The sequence below is a fragment of the Schistocerca gregaria genome, chromosome 2, assembly GCF_023897955.1.
Source record: "Schistocerca gregaria isolate iqSchGreg1 chromosome 2, iqSchGreg1.2, whole genome shotgun sequence".
NCBI lineage: Eukaryota > Metazoa > Arthropoda > Insecta > Orthoptera > Acrididae > Schistocerca > Schistocerca gregaria.
In genome coordinates this window covers 475919141-475937481 of record NC_064921.1, presented here as the reverse complement: position 1 = coordinate 475937481, position 18341 = coordinate 475919141, and the positions used below count along the sequence as shown (strand labels likewise).

The 18341-nt window shown below is 39.4% G+C and overlaps 1 protein-coding gene across 3 annotated transcripts in view; it reads right to left on the bottom strand.

Annotated features, from left to right (window-relative positions):
• Nucleotides 1–18341, bottom strand: part of LOC126326781 (tectonin beta-propeller repeat-containing protein 2) — a 203987-nt gene that overhangs the window by 167454 nt on the left and 18192 nt on the right. Inside the window, exons 2-3 of one of the 3 annotated variants that reach the window (XM_049995790.1) lie at nt 14565–14739; nt 151–386 (exon numbers count right to left, since the gene is read on the bottom strand). In XM_049995790.1, coding sequence (XP_049851747.1) covers nt 151–386; nt 14565–14661 — 333 coding nt within the window. In that variant the 5' untranslated portion in view covers nt 14662–14739. The remainder of the gene's footprint in view (nt 1–150; nt 387–14564; nt 14740–18341) is intronic. The other 2 variants (XM_049995789.1, XM_049995791.1) reach the window with 2 other exon arrangements.

Sequence of the window (18341 nt, the reverse complement as noted above, 5' to 3'; positions counted from 1 at the left end):
GGATGCTCGACCATTTGACCAGAATGATCCGATAGTTATTCATGGCAATAAATGATCACATGAAAACAATATACTGGAATCGCATAGCTCAAAGAATGGCAGTACTGCTCCAGAAGAACACCAATAACATAACGCCTAATCTGTTCTTACCTCACAGCGTAACCTCTGCAAATCACGGTTACGCCGACCATACCAGTATACTAAGCCAAGATTAGTTCCAACTGCTATGTATTCAGGCAAAATATCCACACAGGTTAAGCTTAGCTCATGTGTGAACAAACCACGTTGTGCCTTCAAGGGTATCTGCTGTAGCAAATCTTCTAATGGTGCCCATTCTCTCAAGACACCATCATCTTCACTTGAAGGGTCAGTCATGTCTACAGTTACTGGAAAAAGAACACAGTATATTGCATTAAGTATGACAATCCTTTGACACTTACAAGCACAATACAATGAAAAAGAATTATTTCTCTAAACACTACTGTTCAACACAGTCTTCAACGATTACCCATATGAGGTTTACTAGTCCCCCATAGGGCACCGCCTCAGTGGGTTGATAGGAGACTGCTCACTAGATACAAAGGTTATCAGGAAAATAAAATACTCTGGGAGGATCAAAACTATCATGGCAGGAGAGGCTCACCAAGCTGTGGGTAGGAGGCTCTCGTAAGAATACAGCTCCCCAGAATCAAGACGTCTGGTCTTCCAGGTATGGGAATTGCGCAAAGGATAGTCAACGTATGCCTCAGAAATAGAACAGAATTTGCTGAAACAAAAGATGGCACAGCTACAAGGATAAGTATTTTGGTTCTTGGAATATTAGAAGGCTATACCACCCGAGAAATGCCCAAACAGTACTTTCTAGTAGTGCTCCAAGAAATAAGCTGGCAAGGAATGAGGTCACTAAAAATAGGAGACAAGACAATAATGTATGAAGATTGTGGTCAACAACAGGAATTTAAAACTGGATTCTATATTCATAAACCAATAAATTACATGATACGAGGATTCAAACATATCAGTAATTGAATGTCATACATCACAATTCAGATCAGCTGTTAGACATAACATTTCTGAATCCAAATGCACCCACAGATGATAAGGATGACAGCAAGAAAGAAGAGTTCTTCAACTATTAGGAATTTCAGCTTACACAAGGAAAGTTCTGATAATGGAGTTCAACTTATACACTTTGCAATTACAAGTGATCCGATGCTAAGCAGCACAAAAGTCAACACAAATATATTCATTTAGGGTCAAAGATATTACCAGATGGAGAAGTAGTGAATCAGATTGACCCTGTAGCTGTTCAAAAAAGATTTCACAACAGTATTAAAAATGTTAGAATCTTTAGGAATGCAGAGTGTGACACAGACTTTATAGTAAGCACATGAAAAATTGAAAATAAAACTCGAAAGGAAACTACATAGAAAAAGAGTGGAAATGACTAGACACTACATAGAACATCTAGGAATAAGAAAGTATAACAGAAAACTTTACAAAACAAATGGAAAGTACTGTAACAAAAACAAGCCTGGCCCATTGGAAACAACAAAATGTGGAAAGCAGATGGACACATCTGATGAATAGTATTCAAGAAGTAACTTCCTATGTTATGGGGGAAAGAAAGAGACAAGAAAATACAGTTTAACACTAAGTGCCAAGAAAAAGTGCTGGAGACAAGAAATGGGAGGAAAGCACCTTGTTCAAGAAAGGAATAATATGCATCTGAAGGAAAGATACTATAAAATCTGCCAGGAAACACAACATATATGTGTTGGCCCGCCCTTAGCCTTGATGGCTTCCACTCTCCCAGGCATACATTCAATCAGATGCTGGAAGGTTTCTTGGGGAATGGTACCCATTCTTCATGGAGTGCTGCACTGAGAAGAGGTATTGATGTCGGTCAGTGAGGCCTGGTATGAAGTCTGCATTCCAAAACATCCCAATAGGTGTTCTATAGGATTCAGAACAGGACTCTGTGCAGGCTAGTCCATTACAGGGATGTTATTGTCATGTAACTACTCTGCCACAGACAGTGCATTATCAACATTTGCTCGATCGTGTTGAAAGATGCAATCACCATCCCCGAATTGCTCTTCAATAGTGAGAAGCAAGAAGGTGCTTAAAACATCAATGTAGGCCTGTGCTGTGATAGTGCCATGCAAAACAACAAGGGGTGCAAGCCCCCTCCATGAAAAACACAATCACACCATAACACCACCGCCTCTAAATTTTACTGTTGGCACTACACACACAGGTAGATGATGTTCAACAGGCATTCGCCATACTCACACCCTGCCATCGCACTGCCACATTGTGTACCATGATTTGTCACTCCACACAACATTTTTCCACTGTTCAGTCATCTAATGTTTATGCTCCTTTATACCAAACGAGGCATCATTTGGCATTTACCAGTGTGATGTGTGGCTATGAGCAGCCACTCGACCACGAAATCTAAGTTTTTTCACCTCCCACCTGACTGTCACAGTACTTTCAGTGAATCCTGGTGCAGTTTGGAATTCCTGTGTGATGGTCTGGATAGATGTCTGCCTATTACACATTACGACCCTCTTCAACCATCAGCGATCTCTGTCAGTAAACAGACGAGGTCGGCCCATACGCTTTCGTGCTATACGTGTCCCTTCATGTTTCCACTTCACTATTACATTGGAAACAGTGGACCTAGAGGTGTTCGGGAGTAAGGAAATCTCACATACAGACATATGACACAAGTGACACCCAATCACATGACCACGTTCTAAGTCCGCGAGCTCTGCGGAGTCCCCCATTCTGCTTTCTTATGATGTCTAATGACTACTGAGGTCACTGATATGAAGTACCTGGCAGCACAATGCACCTATATGAAAAACGTATGTTTTTGGGGGTGTCCAGATACTTTTGATCACATAGTGTATGAAAGGTTGGAAATTACTAAGTAATGATGAAATTTATTGAAACACACTAAACATATAAGAAGTAATGAGAAAAATAGGAGTGGTACTTTTTTGACATTTATATCACATGCAGGACCATGAATTAGCTAAAAAGAACTTCAATTATTTGCAGGATAAGAAGTCAACAAGTTGGATCCATGAGCTAGAAAAAAGGATTTAGAAAAAAAAATATATAAAAGCTGAAGAAATGACTGATGTGTTTATGGAAAGAGTGCTCAATGTGGCAGTTGGGAGAGTGAAAAAGCTATAATGAAATGGTCAAAAGACAGGGAAGGACAGCATAGTGAACAGATGAAAGAGTACTTGAAGAACAGAAGAGAATAATGGATAGGGAACTGAAATTGGCATGTGGAGCTAACCTGGCCCATTGAAGAAGAAAATGGAGGAGAAGGAGGAGGAGGAGTAGGAGGAGGAGGAGGAGGAGGAAAAATCTTTTGGTACATCCATTGAAAGGAACAGTTCATAAAGGATCAGCATGAGAAAATACTGAGGAACCAGAATGTCATACAGAAAAGGTGGAAGACATACCTTTCATAACTACTCAACTGCAATGTTCTACAATCTTATTTAAACTTGAGGAACCTGGTATATTTGATGTGCAATTCACCACCCCGTCAGTAAATGAAATGCAGTAAGAAACAAATAAAAGAATAACAAGGCTTCTGGGAAATCTACATGTATGCCAAGTTATTGAAATATGGAGGACCACAACAGGAATTATAGCTTTTAATAGAAATAATTTAGAAGACAGAGAACATATCTGAAGCCTAGTAAAAAGAGTAGTTATATTTGACATACTTTTTTTAAAAAAAAATTACCCCCCTGTGTGTGATAACAGATGAATAGCTTTACTGGAGATATGTCTTATAAATCCTATTGATTTGCTATTAAACAGGGTGATCTCCATAACTGAAGAACTAATTTGGAACTACCAATGCAGTTTCTACAGAAACAGATCCACATTAGATCATTTATTCACTCTAGGAAAAATTACCGAGAAGGCAATGGCAATTCTAGATAGATGTCCACATAATTTCTAGATTTCAAAAACGCCTGTGGTAGTGTACACACAGACACACACTCCTAAATACAGGGTGTCCCACTCAAACCTCCGATTTCAAGGACCCAGGAGAGAAAAACCACATTATATTCACCAATGAAAAATGCAAAACATTGATTGTAGAGCATCTCAAAGAATTTATATTCCCGCGTAAGATGTGCCAAGTATCGTCACCAGAGTGCAGCATAGTCGCATGAAGTGAAAACGATGACTCCACAGCAGTGTGCGCAAGCAGTAGTGGGGTTTGCAGGATCAAAATCACCGATTACTAAATTATTGTCGTGTGTATGGATGTGATCCACCTGATGTAAAAACAATTAAGGAATGGTATAGGAAATTTATGGCAACAGAAAATGTTCTGAAATATTCTGGTGGTGCATGTTATGGAATTTCAGAAGAGATAGAGGAGGACATCAGACAAATGTTTCTCATAACCCCATGTAAGACAATTTGTCAAGCAACTAAGCGACTTGATGTACCTTGATCAACACTGTATCGTTTAGTTCACCAGCGTCTTCGTATGTGTGTGCCAAGTGCAAATTCAGCAACATCTGATGCCAAATGACAAACCACACTGACAACAATTTGATGCGGATATGCTGCAGCATATTGATATTGATGCCAGCTTCCTGGTAAGATGTTTATTCTCAGATGAGGCAACCTTTCATCTATAAGGAAGGGTTAATAGGCATAATATTCGAATTTGGGTTTCACAAAATCCGCATGTTGTTATTGAACATGTTCATAATAGCCCTAAACAAAACATCTGGTGCGGGCTAATGCACGACAGGATTGTTAGACCATTGTTCGTTGTGGAACAAACAATGAATGGGTCAGTGTATCTGGACATGTAGGAGCAGTTTGTGTACCCTCAGATACAAGACTTTCAAACCAACATCATTTTTCAACAAGATGGAACTCTGCTGCATTGGTCAACAGTTGTTCACAAGTTTCTGGATAGGAAATTTCCCAATCATTGGATCGGACGTGGAGGACCCATTTCCTGGCCACCACATTCACCCGACATTATACCACTTGATTTCTTCATGCGGGAATTCATGAAGGACCGCATGTATGCAACCAAAATGGACGATATTCCTACATTGTGATATTGTATCACTAATGCGATTGCAACAATAACAGGGGAAAAGTAACAATGAACTTGGCAAGAAATTGAATATAGACTCAATATTCTTCATGCTACAAATGGTTCAAATGCAGAGGTGTATTGATGATAAATAAATAAATTCTTTGAGATGCTCTACAATGTGGTGCACTTTTCATGGCCGTATCTACTGTGGTTTTTTTCTCTGGGTCTTTGAAATCAGGAAGTTTTGAATGGGAAACCCTGTATAATGAGAGAATGACAAATACCATAACAATCAGGTTAGTTAGAATGTATATTGATACACTTTGTACCACACAGACACATCTGTACAAGAAACTGAAAATTTTAAGGTGTACACCATACTGAAAGAGCGGAACACCTATCTTATTTAACCTTGCCTTAGATAAGAGCAATAGAGATTTTGCTAAAATTAATCCAGAAGTAATCCAACTGCAGATGGGTTAACATTACTAGACATGCCTACACAGATGATGTAGCACTGATAAGTAGCTCCAAACTAGAATTAATCAGATTTTGTTGCAGGTGGATTCACTTTCAAGACATTCAACTGTTTCGAGTACCTAGGGAGTCTATTGAGTAACAACAACAAAACATATATTAAAATACATGCCAAACTAACACCAGCAAACAAAACAATTTTTAGTTTTAGTAATATTTTAAGGGAAAAACAATTAAAACTAATTTTAAAATTTTCTTGTTTCAGTCACCTATTATACCTGTAACATTACACAGATGTGAAGTATTAATATTTAGAGAAAAATGATTAAAAGCTGTTAATATTTGAAAGTAAAAAACAAAGGAAAATTTTTTGGAACTATATGTGGTGCAAAGAAGTATAAAAAAAGAGGAATTGCAAGAGCTCTACAACACAGTAACATCGTTGAAGTGACAAGAAGTGAGGGCTGAACTCGCATAGCTATATAGCAAGAATGACAGAGAATAGACTATTGTATAATAGCTTTTTGCCGGAGTATAGATGGAATGAAAGAAAGAGAAAAACCCAGAATCAGACCCAAGAGTAGACAGCTAGAACAAACATCAATACCAAACAGGCAGACAGTGCACTCAACAGAAAGAAATGGAAGAGGCTCAAAGAGCAGGAGTACAGTTGATAGGGCATTTTCCACATGAAAAGTAAAAGTAATAGTCTTAAAAAAAATTCCTGTGAGAAATTAATAGAAATGGAAAAGATACCACACTGGATTAGATGGGATAACATAGATGTTATCAAACGAAGATTATGTCACATCCCTTGCAGCACCAGAAGCTGAGATGGGGCAGACAGCAAGTGCCTTAGTCCACACTGCAAGCATAATCATTCATTGATTCACTGTATTCTATTAAGGAGGAGAGCCTTCACAGATCATCGTTTCATTTCCTTTATCATTCACAGATCACCTTACATGAGTAAGTCAACATATACATTAACAAAAGAGACTAAACTCCCAGAAATATTAACAGTACATTATACCAAAAATGAAATATCAAAACATTACCTAACATAATTTGTTCTACACCATCTAAATGGGACCTAGTAAATTGGGAGGAAAGTTGCAACTTTATAAAGTTTTGTAAGTCATAAAAATCGTTGCAGTTTATCTCCTATTAGTAACTTAAAATTTTCAAGAAAAAAAGACAAATTTAGCAAAGGATACAGTTAGGCCTGTTTGCAACACACTACTAAATACTGTACAGTTCTGAAATAAATATTACTTGCCATGCAGTTAATATGTAGTAGTAGTAGTAGTAGTAGTAGTAGTAGTAGTTTATTCATCCAGAGGCAAAGTACATTGCATGGATTTCGTCAAATATATATATATATATATATATATATATATATATATATATATATATATATATATATATATATATATAAAACAGAAAGAAACTTCCACATGGGAAAAATATATTAAAAATAAAGATTCCAAGACTTACCAAGCGGGAAAGCGCCGGCAGACAGGCACATGAACAAAACACACAAACACACACACAGAATTACTAGCTTTCGCAACCGATGGTTGCTTCTTCAGGAAGGAGAGGGAAAGACGAAAGGATGTGGGTTTTAAGGGAGAGGGTAAGGAGTCATTCCAATCCCGGGAGCGGAAAGACTTCCCTTAGGGGAAAAAAAGGACAGGTGTACACTCGCACACACACACACACACACATATCCATCCGCACATACACAGACACAAGCAGACATATTTAAAGGCAAAGAGTTAAGGGCAGAGATGTCAGTCGAGGCGGAAGTACAGAGGCAAAGAAGTTGTTGAAAGACAGGTGAGGTGTGAGCGGCGGCAACTTGAAATTAGCGGAGGTTGAGGCCTGGCGGATATCGAGAAGAGAGGATATACTGAAGGGCGAGTTCCCATCTCCGGAGTTCGGATAGGTAGGTGTTGGTGGGAAGTATCCAGATAACTCGGACGGTGTAACACTGTGCCAAGATGTGCTGGCCGTGCATCAAGGCATGTTTAGCCACAGGGTGATCCTCATTACCAACAAACACTGTCTGCCTGTGTCCATTCATGCGAATGGACAGTTTGTTGCTGGTCATTCCCACATAGAAAGCATCACAGTGCAGGCAGGTCAGTTGGTAAATCACGTGGGTGCTTTCACATGTGGCTCTCCCTTTGATTGTGTACACCTTCCGGGTTACAGGACTGGAGTAGGTGGTGGTGGGAGGGTGCATAGGACAGGTTTTACACCGGGGGCGGTTGCAAGGGTAGGAGCCAGAGGGTAGGGGAGGTGGTTTGGGGATTTCATAGGGATGAACCAAGAGGTTACGAAGGTTAGGTGGACGGCGGAAAGACACTCTTGGTGGAGTGGGGAGGATTTCATGAAGGATGGATCTCATTTCGGGGCAGGATTTTAGGAAGTCGTATCCCTGCTGGAGAGCCACATTCAAGGTCTGATCCAGTCCTGGGAAGTATTCTGTTACAAGTGGGGCACTTTTGGGGTTCTTCTGTGAGAGGTTCTGGGTTTGAGGGGATGAGGAAGTGGCTCTGGTTATCTGCTTCTGTACCAGGTTGGGAGGGTAGTTGCGGGATGCGAAAGCTGTTTTCAGGTTGTTGGTGTAATGGTCGAGGGATTCAGGACTGGAGCAGATTCGTTTGCCACGAAGGCCTAGGCTGTAGGGAAGGGACCGTTTGATATGGAATGGGTGGCAGCTGTCATAATGGAGGTACTGTTGCTTGTTGGTGGGTTTGATGTGGACGGATGTGTGCAGCTGGCCATTGGACAGATGGAGGTCAACATCTAGGAAAGTGGCATGGGATTTGGAGTAGGACCAGGTGAATCTGATGGAACCAAAGGAGTTGAGGTTGGAGAGGAAATTCTGGAGTTGTTCTTCACTGTGAGTCCAGATCATGAAGATGTCATCAATAAATCTGTACCAAACTTTGGGTTGGCAGGCTTGGGTAACCAAGAAGGCTTCCTCTAAGCGACCCATAAATAGGTTGGCATACGAGGGGGCCATCCTGGTACCCATGGCTGTTCCCTTTAATTGTTGGTATGTCTGGCCTTCAAAAGTGAAGAAGTTGTGGGTCAGGATGAAGCTGGCTAAGGTGACGAGGAAAGAGGTTTTAGGTAGGGTGGCAGGTGATCGGCGTGAAAGGAAGTGCTCCATTGCAGCGAGGCCCTGGACGTGCGGGATATTTGTGTATAGGGAAGTGGCATCAATGGTTACCAGGATGGTTTCTGGGGGTAACAGACTGGGTACGGATTCCAGGCGTTCGAGAAAGTGGTTGGTGTCTTTGATGAAGGATGGGAGACTGCATGTAATGGGTTGAAGGTGTTGATCTACGAAGGCAGAGATGCGTTCTGTGGGGGCTTGGTAACCAGCTACAATGGGGCGGCCAGGATGTTTGGGTTTGTGAATTTTAGGAAGTAGGTAGAAGGTAGGAGTGCGAGGTGACGGTGGGGTGAGGAGTTTGATGGAGTCAGGTGAAAGGTTTTGTAGGGGGCCTAAGGTCCTGAGGATTCCTTGAAGCTCCGCCTGGACATCAGGAATGGGATTACTTCGGCAAACTTTGTATGTAGAGTTGTCTGAAAGCTGACGCAGTCCCTCAGCCACATACTCCCGACGATCAAGTACCACAGTCGTGGAACCCTTGTCAGCCGGAAGAATGATGATGGATCGGTCAGCTTTCAGATCACGGATAGCCTGGGATTCGGCTGTGGTGATGTTGGGAGTAGGATTAAGGTTTTTCAAGAAAGATTGAGAGGCAAGGCTGGAAGTGAGAAATTCCTGGAAGGTTTGGAGAGGGTGATTTTGAGGAAGAGGAGGTGGGTCCCGCTGTGATGGAGGACGGAACTGTTGCAGGCAGGGTTCAATTTGGATAGTGTCTTGGGGAGTTGGATCATTAGGAGTGGGATCAGGATTGTTTTTCTTCGTGGCAAAGTGATATTTCCAGCAGAGACTACGAGTGTAGGACAGTAAATCCTTGACAAGGGCAGTTTGGTTGAACCTGGGAGTGGGGCTGAAGGTGAGGCCTTTGGATAGGACAGAGGTTTCGGATTGGGAGAGGGGTTTGGAGGAAAGGTTAACTACTGAATTGGGGTGTTGTGGTTCCAGATTGTGTTGACTAGAATTTTGAGGTGTTGGGGGGAGTGGATCAAACGGTCCCTTCCCTACAGCCTAGGCCTTCGTGGCAAACGAATCTGCTCCAGTCCTGAATCCCTCGACCATTACACCAACAACCTGAAAACAGCTTTCGCATCCCGCAACTACCCTCCCAACCTGGTACAGAAGCAGATAACCAGAGCCACTTCCTCATCCCCTCAAACCCAGAACCTCTCACAGAAGAACCCCAAAAGTGCCCCACTTGTAACAGAATACTTCCCAGGACTGGATCAGACCTTGAATGTGGCTCTCCAGCAGGGATACGACTTCCTAAAATCCTGCCCCGAAATGAGATCCATCCTTCATGAAATCCTCCCCACTCCACCAAGAGTGTCTTTCCGCCGTCCACCTAACCTTCGTAACCTCTTGGTTCATCCCTATGAAATCCCCAAACCACCTCCCCTACCCTCTGGCTCCTACCCTTGCAACCGCCCCCGGTGTAAAACCTGTCCTATGCACCCTCCCACCACCACCTACTCCAGTCCTGTAACCCGGAAGGTGTACACAATCAAAGGGAGAGCCACATGTGAAAGCACCCACGTGATTTACCAACTGACCTGCCTGCACTGTGATGCTTTCTATGTGGGAATGACCAGCAACAAACTGTCCATTCGCATGAATGGACACAGGCAGACAGTGTTTGTTGGTAATGAGGATCACCCTGTGGCTAAACATGCCTTGATGCACGGCCAGCACATCTTGGCACAGTGTTACACCGTCCGAGTTATCTGGATACTTCCCACCAACACCTACCTATCCGAACTCCGGAGATGGGAACTCGCCCTTCAGTATATCCTCTCTTCTCGATATCCGCCAGGCCTCAACCTCCGCTAATTTCAAGTTGCCGCCGCTCACACCTCACCTGTCTTTCAACAACTTCTTTGCCTCTGTACTTCCGCCTCGACTGACATCTCTGCCCTTAACTCTTTGCCTTTAAATATGTCTGCTTGTGTCTGTGTATGTGCGGATGGATATGTGTGTGTGTGTGTGTGCGCGAGTGTACACCTGTCCTTTTTTTCCCCTAAGGGAAGTCTTTCCGCTCCCGGGATTGGAATGACTCCTTACCCTCTCCCTTAAAACCCACATCCTTTCGTCTTTCCCTCTCCTTCCTGAAGAAGCAACCATCGGTTGCGAAAGCTAGTAATTCTGTGTGTGTGTTTGTGTGTTTTGTTCATGTGCCTGTCTGCCGGCGCTTTCCCGCTTGGTAAGTCTTGGAATCTTTATTTTTAATATATATATATATATATATATATATATATATATATATATATATATATATATATATATATGGCTTGTGTCTGTGTATGTGCGGATGGATATGTGTGTGTGTGTGTGTGTGTGTGTGTGTGTGTGTGTGTGTGTGTGTGTGCGCGCGCGAGTGTACACCTGTCCCTTTTTTTCCCCCAAGGGAAGTCTTTCCGCTCCCGGGATTGGAATGACTCCTTACCCTCTCCCTTAAAACCCACATCCTTTCGTCTTTCCCTCTCCTTCCTGAAGAAGCAACCATCGGTTGCGAAAGCTAGTAATTCTGTGTGTGTGTTTGTGTGTTTTGTTCATGTGCCTGTCTGCCGGCGCTTTCCCACTTGGTAAGTCTTGGAATCTTTGTTTTTAATATATATATATATATATATATATATATATATATATATATATGGCGAACAATACTATACAAAATACAGATGTGCATAATAGACTACATAACATCAGACCACATTGAAATAGCACGTACAACTTTGATTTTTTACATTGATGTATGAGAAAGACTTTTTACATAGAATACACAGTTGATATTTAGATATAACACATATAATTAAAGCACTTTTGTACATATTATTTATTTAGATCATAGCAACAGTCAGATAAAAATTACTATTGGCATAGAGTACATAAATATAATTGTTTAGTATGAAGCTATTACAAGTATTCTTTTACACTATAATAGCAGTTGGTCATTAAAAATTTGAATACTGCTTCTTTAAATGAAGACAATTTTTTTATTTCTTTTATCTTTACCGGTAGTTTGTTATACAATCTGCTTCCTTGTATGTTTGTTTGTTTCTGCGACAAGTCTTATTAACTCTTTTTATATGAATGTCATTGCACTTTCTTGTGTTGTAAGTATGTAGATCCGAGGTTGGATTGGAAATTGTTAATATTTCTTCTTACATTAATTATACTTTTCTGTATACAGAGGCATGGTAGGGGTAGAATATTCAGCTGTTTAAATAATTGCTTTGAAGGAGTTAGCCTTGAACTGTTGGTAATTATTCTAACAGCTCGTTTTTGTAGAGTGAAGATGGTTTTGAGATTTTTCTTACTATGACCCCAGAAGGTGAGGCCATAGGTAATAGCAGAATGTATATAAGCAAAGTAAACAGTTCTGCTACATTCCCTACTACATACAAAACTAATAACACGTAAAGCAAAGCAAGCAGAGCTTAACTTATGCAACAGATTCAGGATATGAGATTTCCAGTCTAAATTTTCGTCTATATGTACACCTAAGAATTTTGTGGTAGCAACTCTCACAATTTCTTTATTTTGTATTCTGAGATATAGATCAGAGTGTGACTTGGATTTCCTGTAATGGATATAATTAGTTTTAGAGATATTTATGGTTAATTTGTTCACTTCAAACCAATTTTGCAAATATTCTATAACTCTGGTTGCAGATGTTGGCAATACCCAGTTTATGTCAGTTACTACAATGTTTGTGTCATCCGCAAACAGGGTTATATGAGTACCATTTAGTGGAATCTTGATATCATTTATGTAAAGAAGAAATAGGAGAGGTCCTAGAACACTCCCCTGCGGTAACCCAACTGGCACAGTCTGAATATCCGATCTGTAAACAATAATTTGGTTTTTACTGTTTGTTGTTGCAATTTCTACTACCTGTTTCCTATTATGGAGATATGACTGAAACCACTTTTTAGCTACTCCTCGTATACCGACATATTCTAATTTGTCTAGCAGGATATCATGTTGGACAGTATCAAATGCCTTTGAGAGGTCCAAATTAATTCCTATTGTACTGTTGTTCTTATCTAGCCCCGTTACAATATTTTCAATAAATTGGGTGATGGCTGACTCTGTACTCATTCCTTTGCGAAAGCCGTGTTGATTACAATAGATTGAATTTCTCGAGGTAATTTGTAATTCTGTTTTTCATGACTGTCTCTATTACTTTTGAAAATACTGATAATAAAGCTATTGGTCTATAGTTTCCCACTTCATATATATTGCCCTTTTTATACAATGGTTTTACTTTTGCAATTTTTAATCCTTGTGGAAAGACACCTTCTGAAAATGATATGTTTATGATGTGTGTGAGTGGGTCTGATATGACACTAGCACATCTCATCATGACTGAGCAAGGTATCTTGTCAATCCCTGAGGACATTTTATTCTTCATTGTTTTTATTATTCGATTAACTTCCAATTTGTTCGTGGGAGGTAGCAATAATGAATTAACACTTTGTTCTTCTGGGATTGTTCTACTAATCTTAGAACAATTTTTACTGAGATTAATTGGACTATTTATGAAGTAGCCATTAATGTAATTTGCTAAAGTAAAATTTCTGACTAGCACACCTTGATCATCTTTTAAAACAAAGTCATCTGGATTTCTAACATTTTTCCTTGAGCCTATTTCTTTTTTTACTACATTCCATATAGTTTTCGATTTGTTTGCTGACCCAGCAATTACACTTTCATTATGCATTGTCTTGGCTTTTTTGATCACCTTCCTGTAAATTTTCTTGTATGTCTTAACATAATCTGTGAAGTGTTCACCTTTGTTATCTTTTTTGAGTTGACTGATATGTTTTAGTGTTTGACTAGATGCTCTAATAGCAGGTGATATCCACTGGCTTGGGTTCCTAGGCATGACATTGATCTTTGTGAGCTTTTTTGGGAAGCACATCTCAAATAGGGACATGAATGTACTAGAAAAAGCACTGAAAGATTCCTCGGTTGTTGTTTGTGCAAAGACATCTTCACAGGTTTCATTAGCTAACAACTGGATGAAAGTATTCATTTTTTCTGTATAGAAGTGCCTTTTGTATCCCCACTTATATTTTACTGCCTTGGGGATAGAGTAATTTATGTATGTTAATAGTGTATTGTGATCCGAAAGACCTAAGTTTACGTTTAGTGGCTCAATGATACCATTCTCCATATTTGTAAAAATATTGTCTAAAAGAGAAAATGACAGTTCTGTTATTCTGATGGCATCTGTAAAGAGTGGTTTCATGTGGAAGCTACTGAGTATACTCAAAAGCTGTCTTTTTTCATCACTTTCAATTAACAGGTTAATATTAAAATCTCCACATAAAAATAATTTCACTTCATTACTATAAAAAGTGTTTAATGCTGCTTCTATTTTTTTGAAGAATATGTTTTTGTCACCCAGTGGAGATCTATATATTGTAATGACAACTAGTTTTTCACTCTTCTCCTCAGTTTTTAACTCTATGGCACATGATTCAAAACGTTTTACTATATTTAGATGGTCCAATTCTGTTTTCACTTTGAACTGCAGTCCTACTCTAGAGTAAATGCATACCCCACCATTTTTAAAAACACTTCGGCAATAATGTGATGCTAAATTAAACTTGCTTATATTTATGAGACTTAATTCACTAGCCTTGCACCACTGTTCAGATAAACAAATACAAGAGACATCAGCAAGATTATTTAAAGCTACTTCTAGATCTAGTACTTTGTTTCTGAGGCATTGAATATTCTGACACATTATCCTGACTGTTTTGCAAGTATTTTTTCTTTTGTCATTACCTGGTAATGTGCTGCTTTTTCCATAGTAGTTGTGACTTATCTGCAAATTTTCTTGCTGATTTGTCACAATCTTTTCCTTTTCTTTGTCTGAAGCCATAAAAAATCCTTATTTAATTATGTCGATGAATTTCCAAATTCTTCAGTCTATATAATCAGATATTTGTAGAATCACTACCTAACAAGCCACAATCATAATTTTATTTTGAATTGGTAATAATTGTCAATTTCTTGATCTATATTAGACACAACCTTTTTATACACCTTTGTGCTAGAGTACATAACTCGTATTCTGACCCTTACACACAGAGAGAAAGTATACTGTACACGATAATTATTTTTTGCTTTTTGTTGATACTGAGTAGGTCACAGTTCAACTGACACTGATATTCATTATTGTCAATAAATACCACTAGGGAGAAATTTTTCCTGACCAAGTTTACTTTAGGGGAAAACAAAACTCTTAGTGTTGTAGGAGCATGTTTAAGAAATTTAAAATTTCAATTTTAACTGTCTGTTCTGTAAATCACCGCCAGCATCATTAGCATAATGTTTTTCTAAACATCACAGTTGAGCCTTTTTTATAATGCCTTGATACAATACATTCCTCCTACGAGCTGTACCTTATTAGTGAGTATATTTTACTGATAACGTTTGACTGCCATAATCAGATAAACCATTCACTATTGGTTTTACAGCTTGCATCTAAAAGCAAACTGACAATACCTGTTGCATTGTGTCCTTCAATCCTCATAGGGAATTCTAGTATGGCAAATAATCCAAAGCTGGACACCAACTGCTCTAAGTGTCCTTGATGAGTACTATCTGACCAAAAATCTGTCAAGGGCTACACAAACAATAATCATGCAGTTCAGTCTGTATAACCTTTCTAATATTGTCTGTTTTATGATGTGTAAAATATTTACTGCTGTTGGCCTGTTAACTTTCAATCTTAATAACTTGCATACTTCCTGCCACAGTATTCAAAATGCTTTTCAACACAACATCCATTAACTTAAAGGGCTTTGACTCAATTTTGTGTATACAATACTTGTAAAATTTAAAATGGAAAACTAGATGTGCATGCAATAGTTAACAATAAGGACTGTAGGGAGTAACTGTTATTGAGGAAAATCACTTAGTAGTATATCATTTGCTGTGCAACAAAACTGTTTGTGAACTATTTATGCATGAATTATATACTGGATTAGCTCCACATAAACTTTACAAGTACCATCATAGATATTAAAAATTCACAACCACAAATTTTTAGGACTATCTGTATGGATTTAAGATAAATTGTTTTATACTTTTTAGTACAATTTAAAATTACATTATATTAGAAAGTCTTATTTAAATAATTATTATTTAAGAGTCTTCTGTTTTATTGATATACAATATAAAATGAATCCACAGCTTTGTCCAAGTTGCAGTATTTTTTATTTTGTTAATAGCTGTTTCATTGTAATTATATTTACTCTCTCAAAGTCAGCCTGAAAATCAATGCAGAGAGAGTAATATAGCCGATGATGCTATACAGAGAAGCTGTACAGATTGTCCTCCCTACAAGTTGGGCAGCTGAATTAAGATACTTTAGCAAATTATTCAATAATCAGAGCTTAATTATGGAGATCAAACACGGGCTTATGAATACCCCATAAAGATTTTAGTTGCAAAAAGATTATAGCTTTAGGTACTAGCACCAATAAAACTAAAATCAAGACACAGAACACAAAAATAGTTCCAATGGTGCTAATAAACTAAGTCCTTGAGTGTCACAAATGCAAATGCTCTTACTATAATATCTGGAGATGAGTCCTGTTAAATACCTAAAAATAAAACTGCTGATGCTATCTCTTTTGAATATTCATATCCAAAGTTAAGATACAAAAATGACTCCACATGGTCTAATATTTAATGCTGAGATATAACCACATCATCAACACAAAAGATACAATGATAGATAAAAAACGTGCCTGTTTGAAGATTTACAAAAATGGAAAAGCTAGTCATGAAAAAAAAAAAAAATCTCCAATCTAACAAGATAGGTAACACTGTGAATTTTAAATGTGAAGTAATTATTTTAACTAGTCACAATATTATGAAAAGGAAAGTGGCTACTAACCATATAGCGGAGACGCTGAGTCACAAATAGGCACAACAAAAAGACTGTCACAAACCCAAATCCGCCTGGCCTCAACCTTCATTAGTCACTGTCCTTACCCATCCAGCCCCTGTTCCCATTCCAGCACTACGCAGCTGTCATTCCACTATCACATTCTGTCTTTTTACTTCTCTCCTTTTCTGCTGCTACCCCTCCCCCCCCCCCCCCCCCCCCACCCTGCACACCATCTAACCTGCAGCATTTCACTGTCCGCCACCCCCACCATACTATCCCTCCCCCTCCCCACCCCAGCCTCCTCCTTACCCCTACACAGTCGCCTCTCCCATCATGCCGAAAGCTTTATTTGCAACAGTCTCTTTGTTATGTCCTTTTGTGGTGCCTATCTGTGACTCAGCATCTCCACTACATGGTGAGTAGAAACTTTCCTTTTCATAATATTGTTACATACCATCCTGGATTTTCTATTGTAACTAGTCACTTTTATTAGTCACTTTTTTGGAGGATTGAGTTGAATTTATTTAAATTAATAAAACAAACAATTTGCACATACAACTTTTGTTGTCAACATGTGGCACTGTCTGGCAGCAGAGTTTCTTCTAAATATTGAATACTGAAGTAATGTTAGTGGATCTTCGTTCTGAGGATTCTCCTGTGGGGATGTATATAGTAGTAGTGCTAAGTTAGTGTCTTGAATATTAGTGAGTAGTTATATTAGAGTGAAACATATATTACTCAGTGACACAGCCATCGTAGCCATTAAATGGCTGAAGTGAAACATGTTTTATACCTACAAAAAGAAGAAAAAAAAGTGCTTACTGGCATACACTTACACTGATACACATCAGAAACCTGTTGGTGTGTAGACAAATCTGTCAAGTTTCATGAGTAGATATAGACAGATGAAGAAGAGAAGTGTGTGTGTGTGTGTGTGTGTGTGTGTGTGTGGTGTGTGTGTGTGTGTGTGTGTGTGTGTGTGTGTGTGTGTGTGTGTGTGTGCGCGCGCGGTCCATACAGCCTAGCTACCCATAGTCATCGCATCTGCAGTGATGAGTGGTCCCTCTCGAAATATACTGAAGGTCTCATTGAGGCCTTCAGTAATGATCCTCCCAACCTTGTACAAAAACAAATCTCCTGTGTCTTATCTTTCCAGTCTCGTTCAACCTCCCAAAGTCTCACTGTCTGGCCACAGAGGAGCATTACCCTTGTAACTCAGTACCACCCAGGACTGGAGCAAATTAATTACATTCTCTGTCAGGGTTTTAACTACCTCCTGTTGTGGCCTGAAATGAGAAATGTCCTGTCCACTATCCTTCCCGCCCCTCCCACAGAGGTATTCCGCCATCCACTGAACCAACACAATACGCTTGTCCATCCCTATACAAATCCTGCTCCCAACCCCTTACCTCATGACTCATTCCCCTGTAATAGACCTACATGCAAGACCTGCCCCATACATCCTCTCACCACCACCTACTCCAGTCCAGTCACAAATATCTTATCCCATCAAAGGCAGGGCTACCTGTGAAACCATTCACATAACCTTCAAGCTAAGCTACAACCACTGTGTTGCATTCTATGTGGGCATGACAACCAGCAAGCTGTCTGCATGAATGGCCACCAACAAACTGAGGCCAAGAAACAAGAAGACTACCATG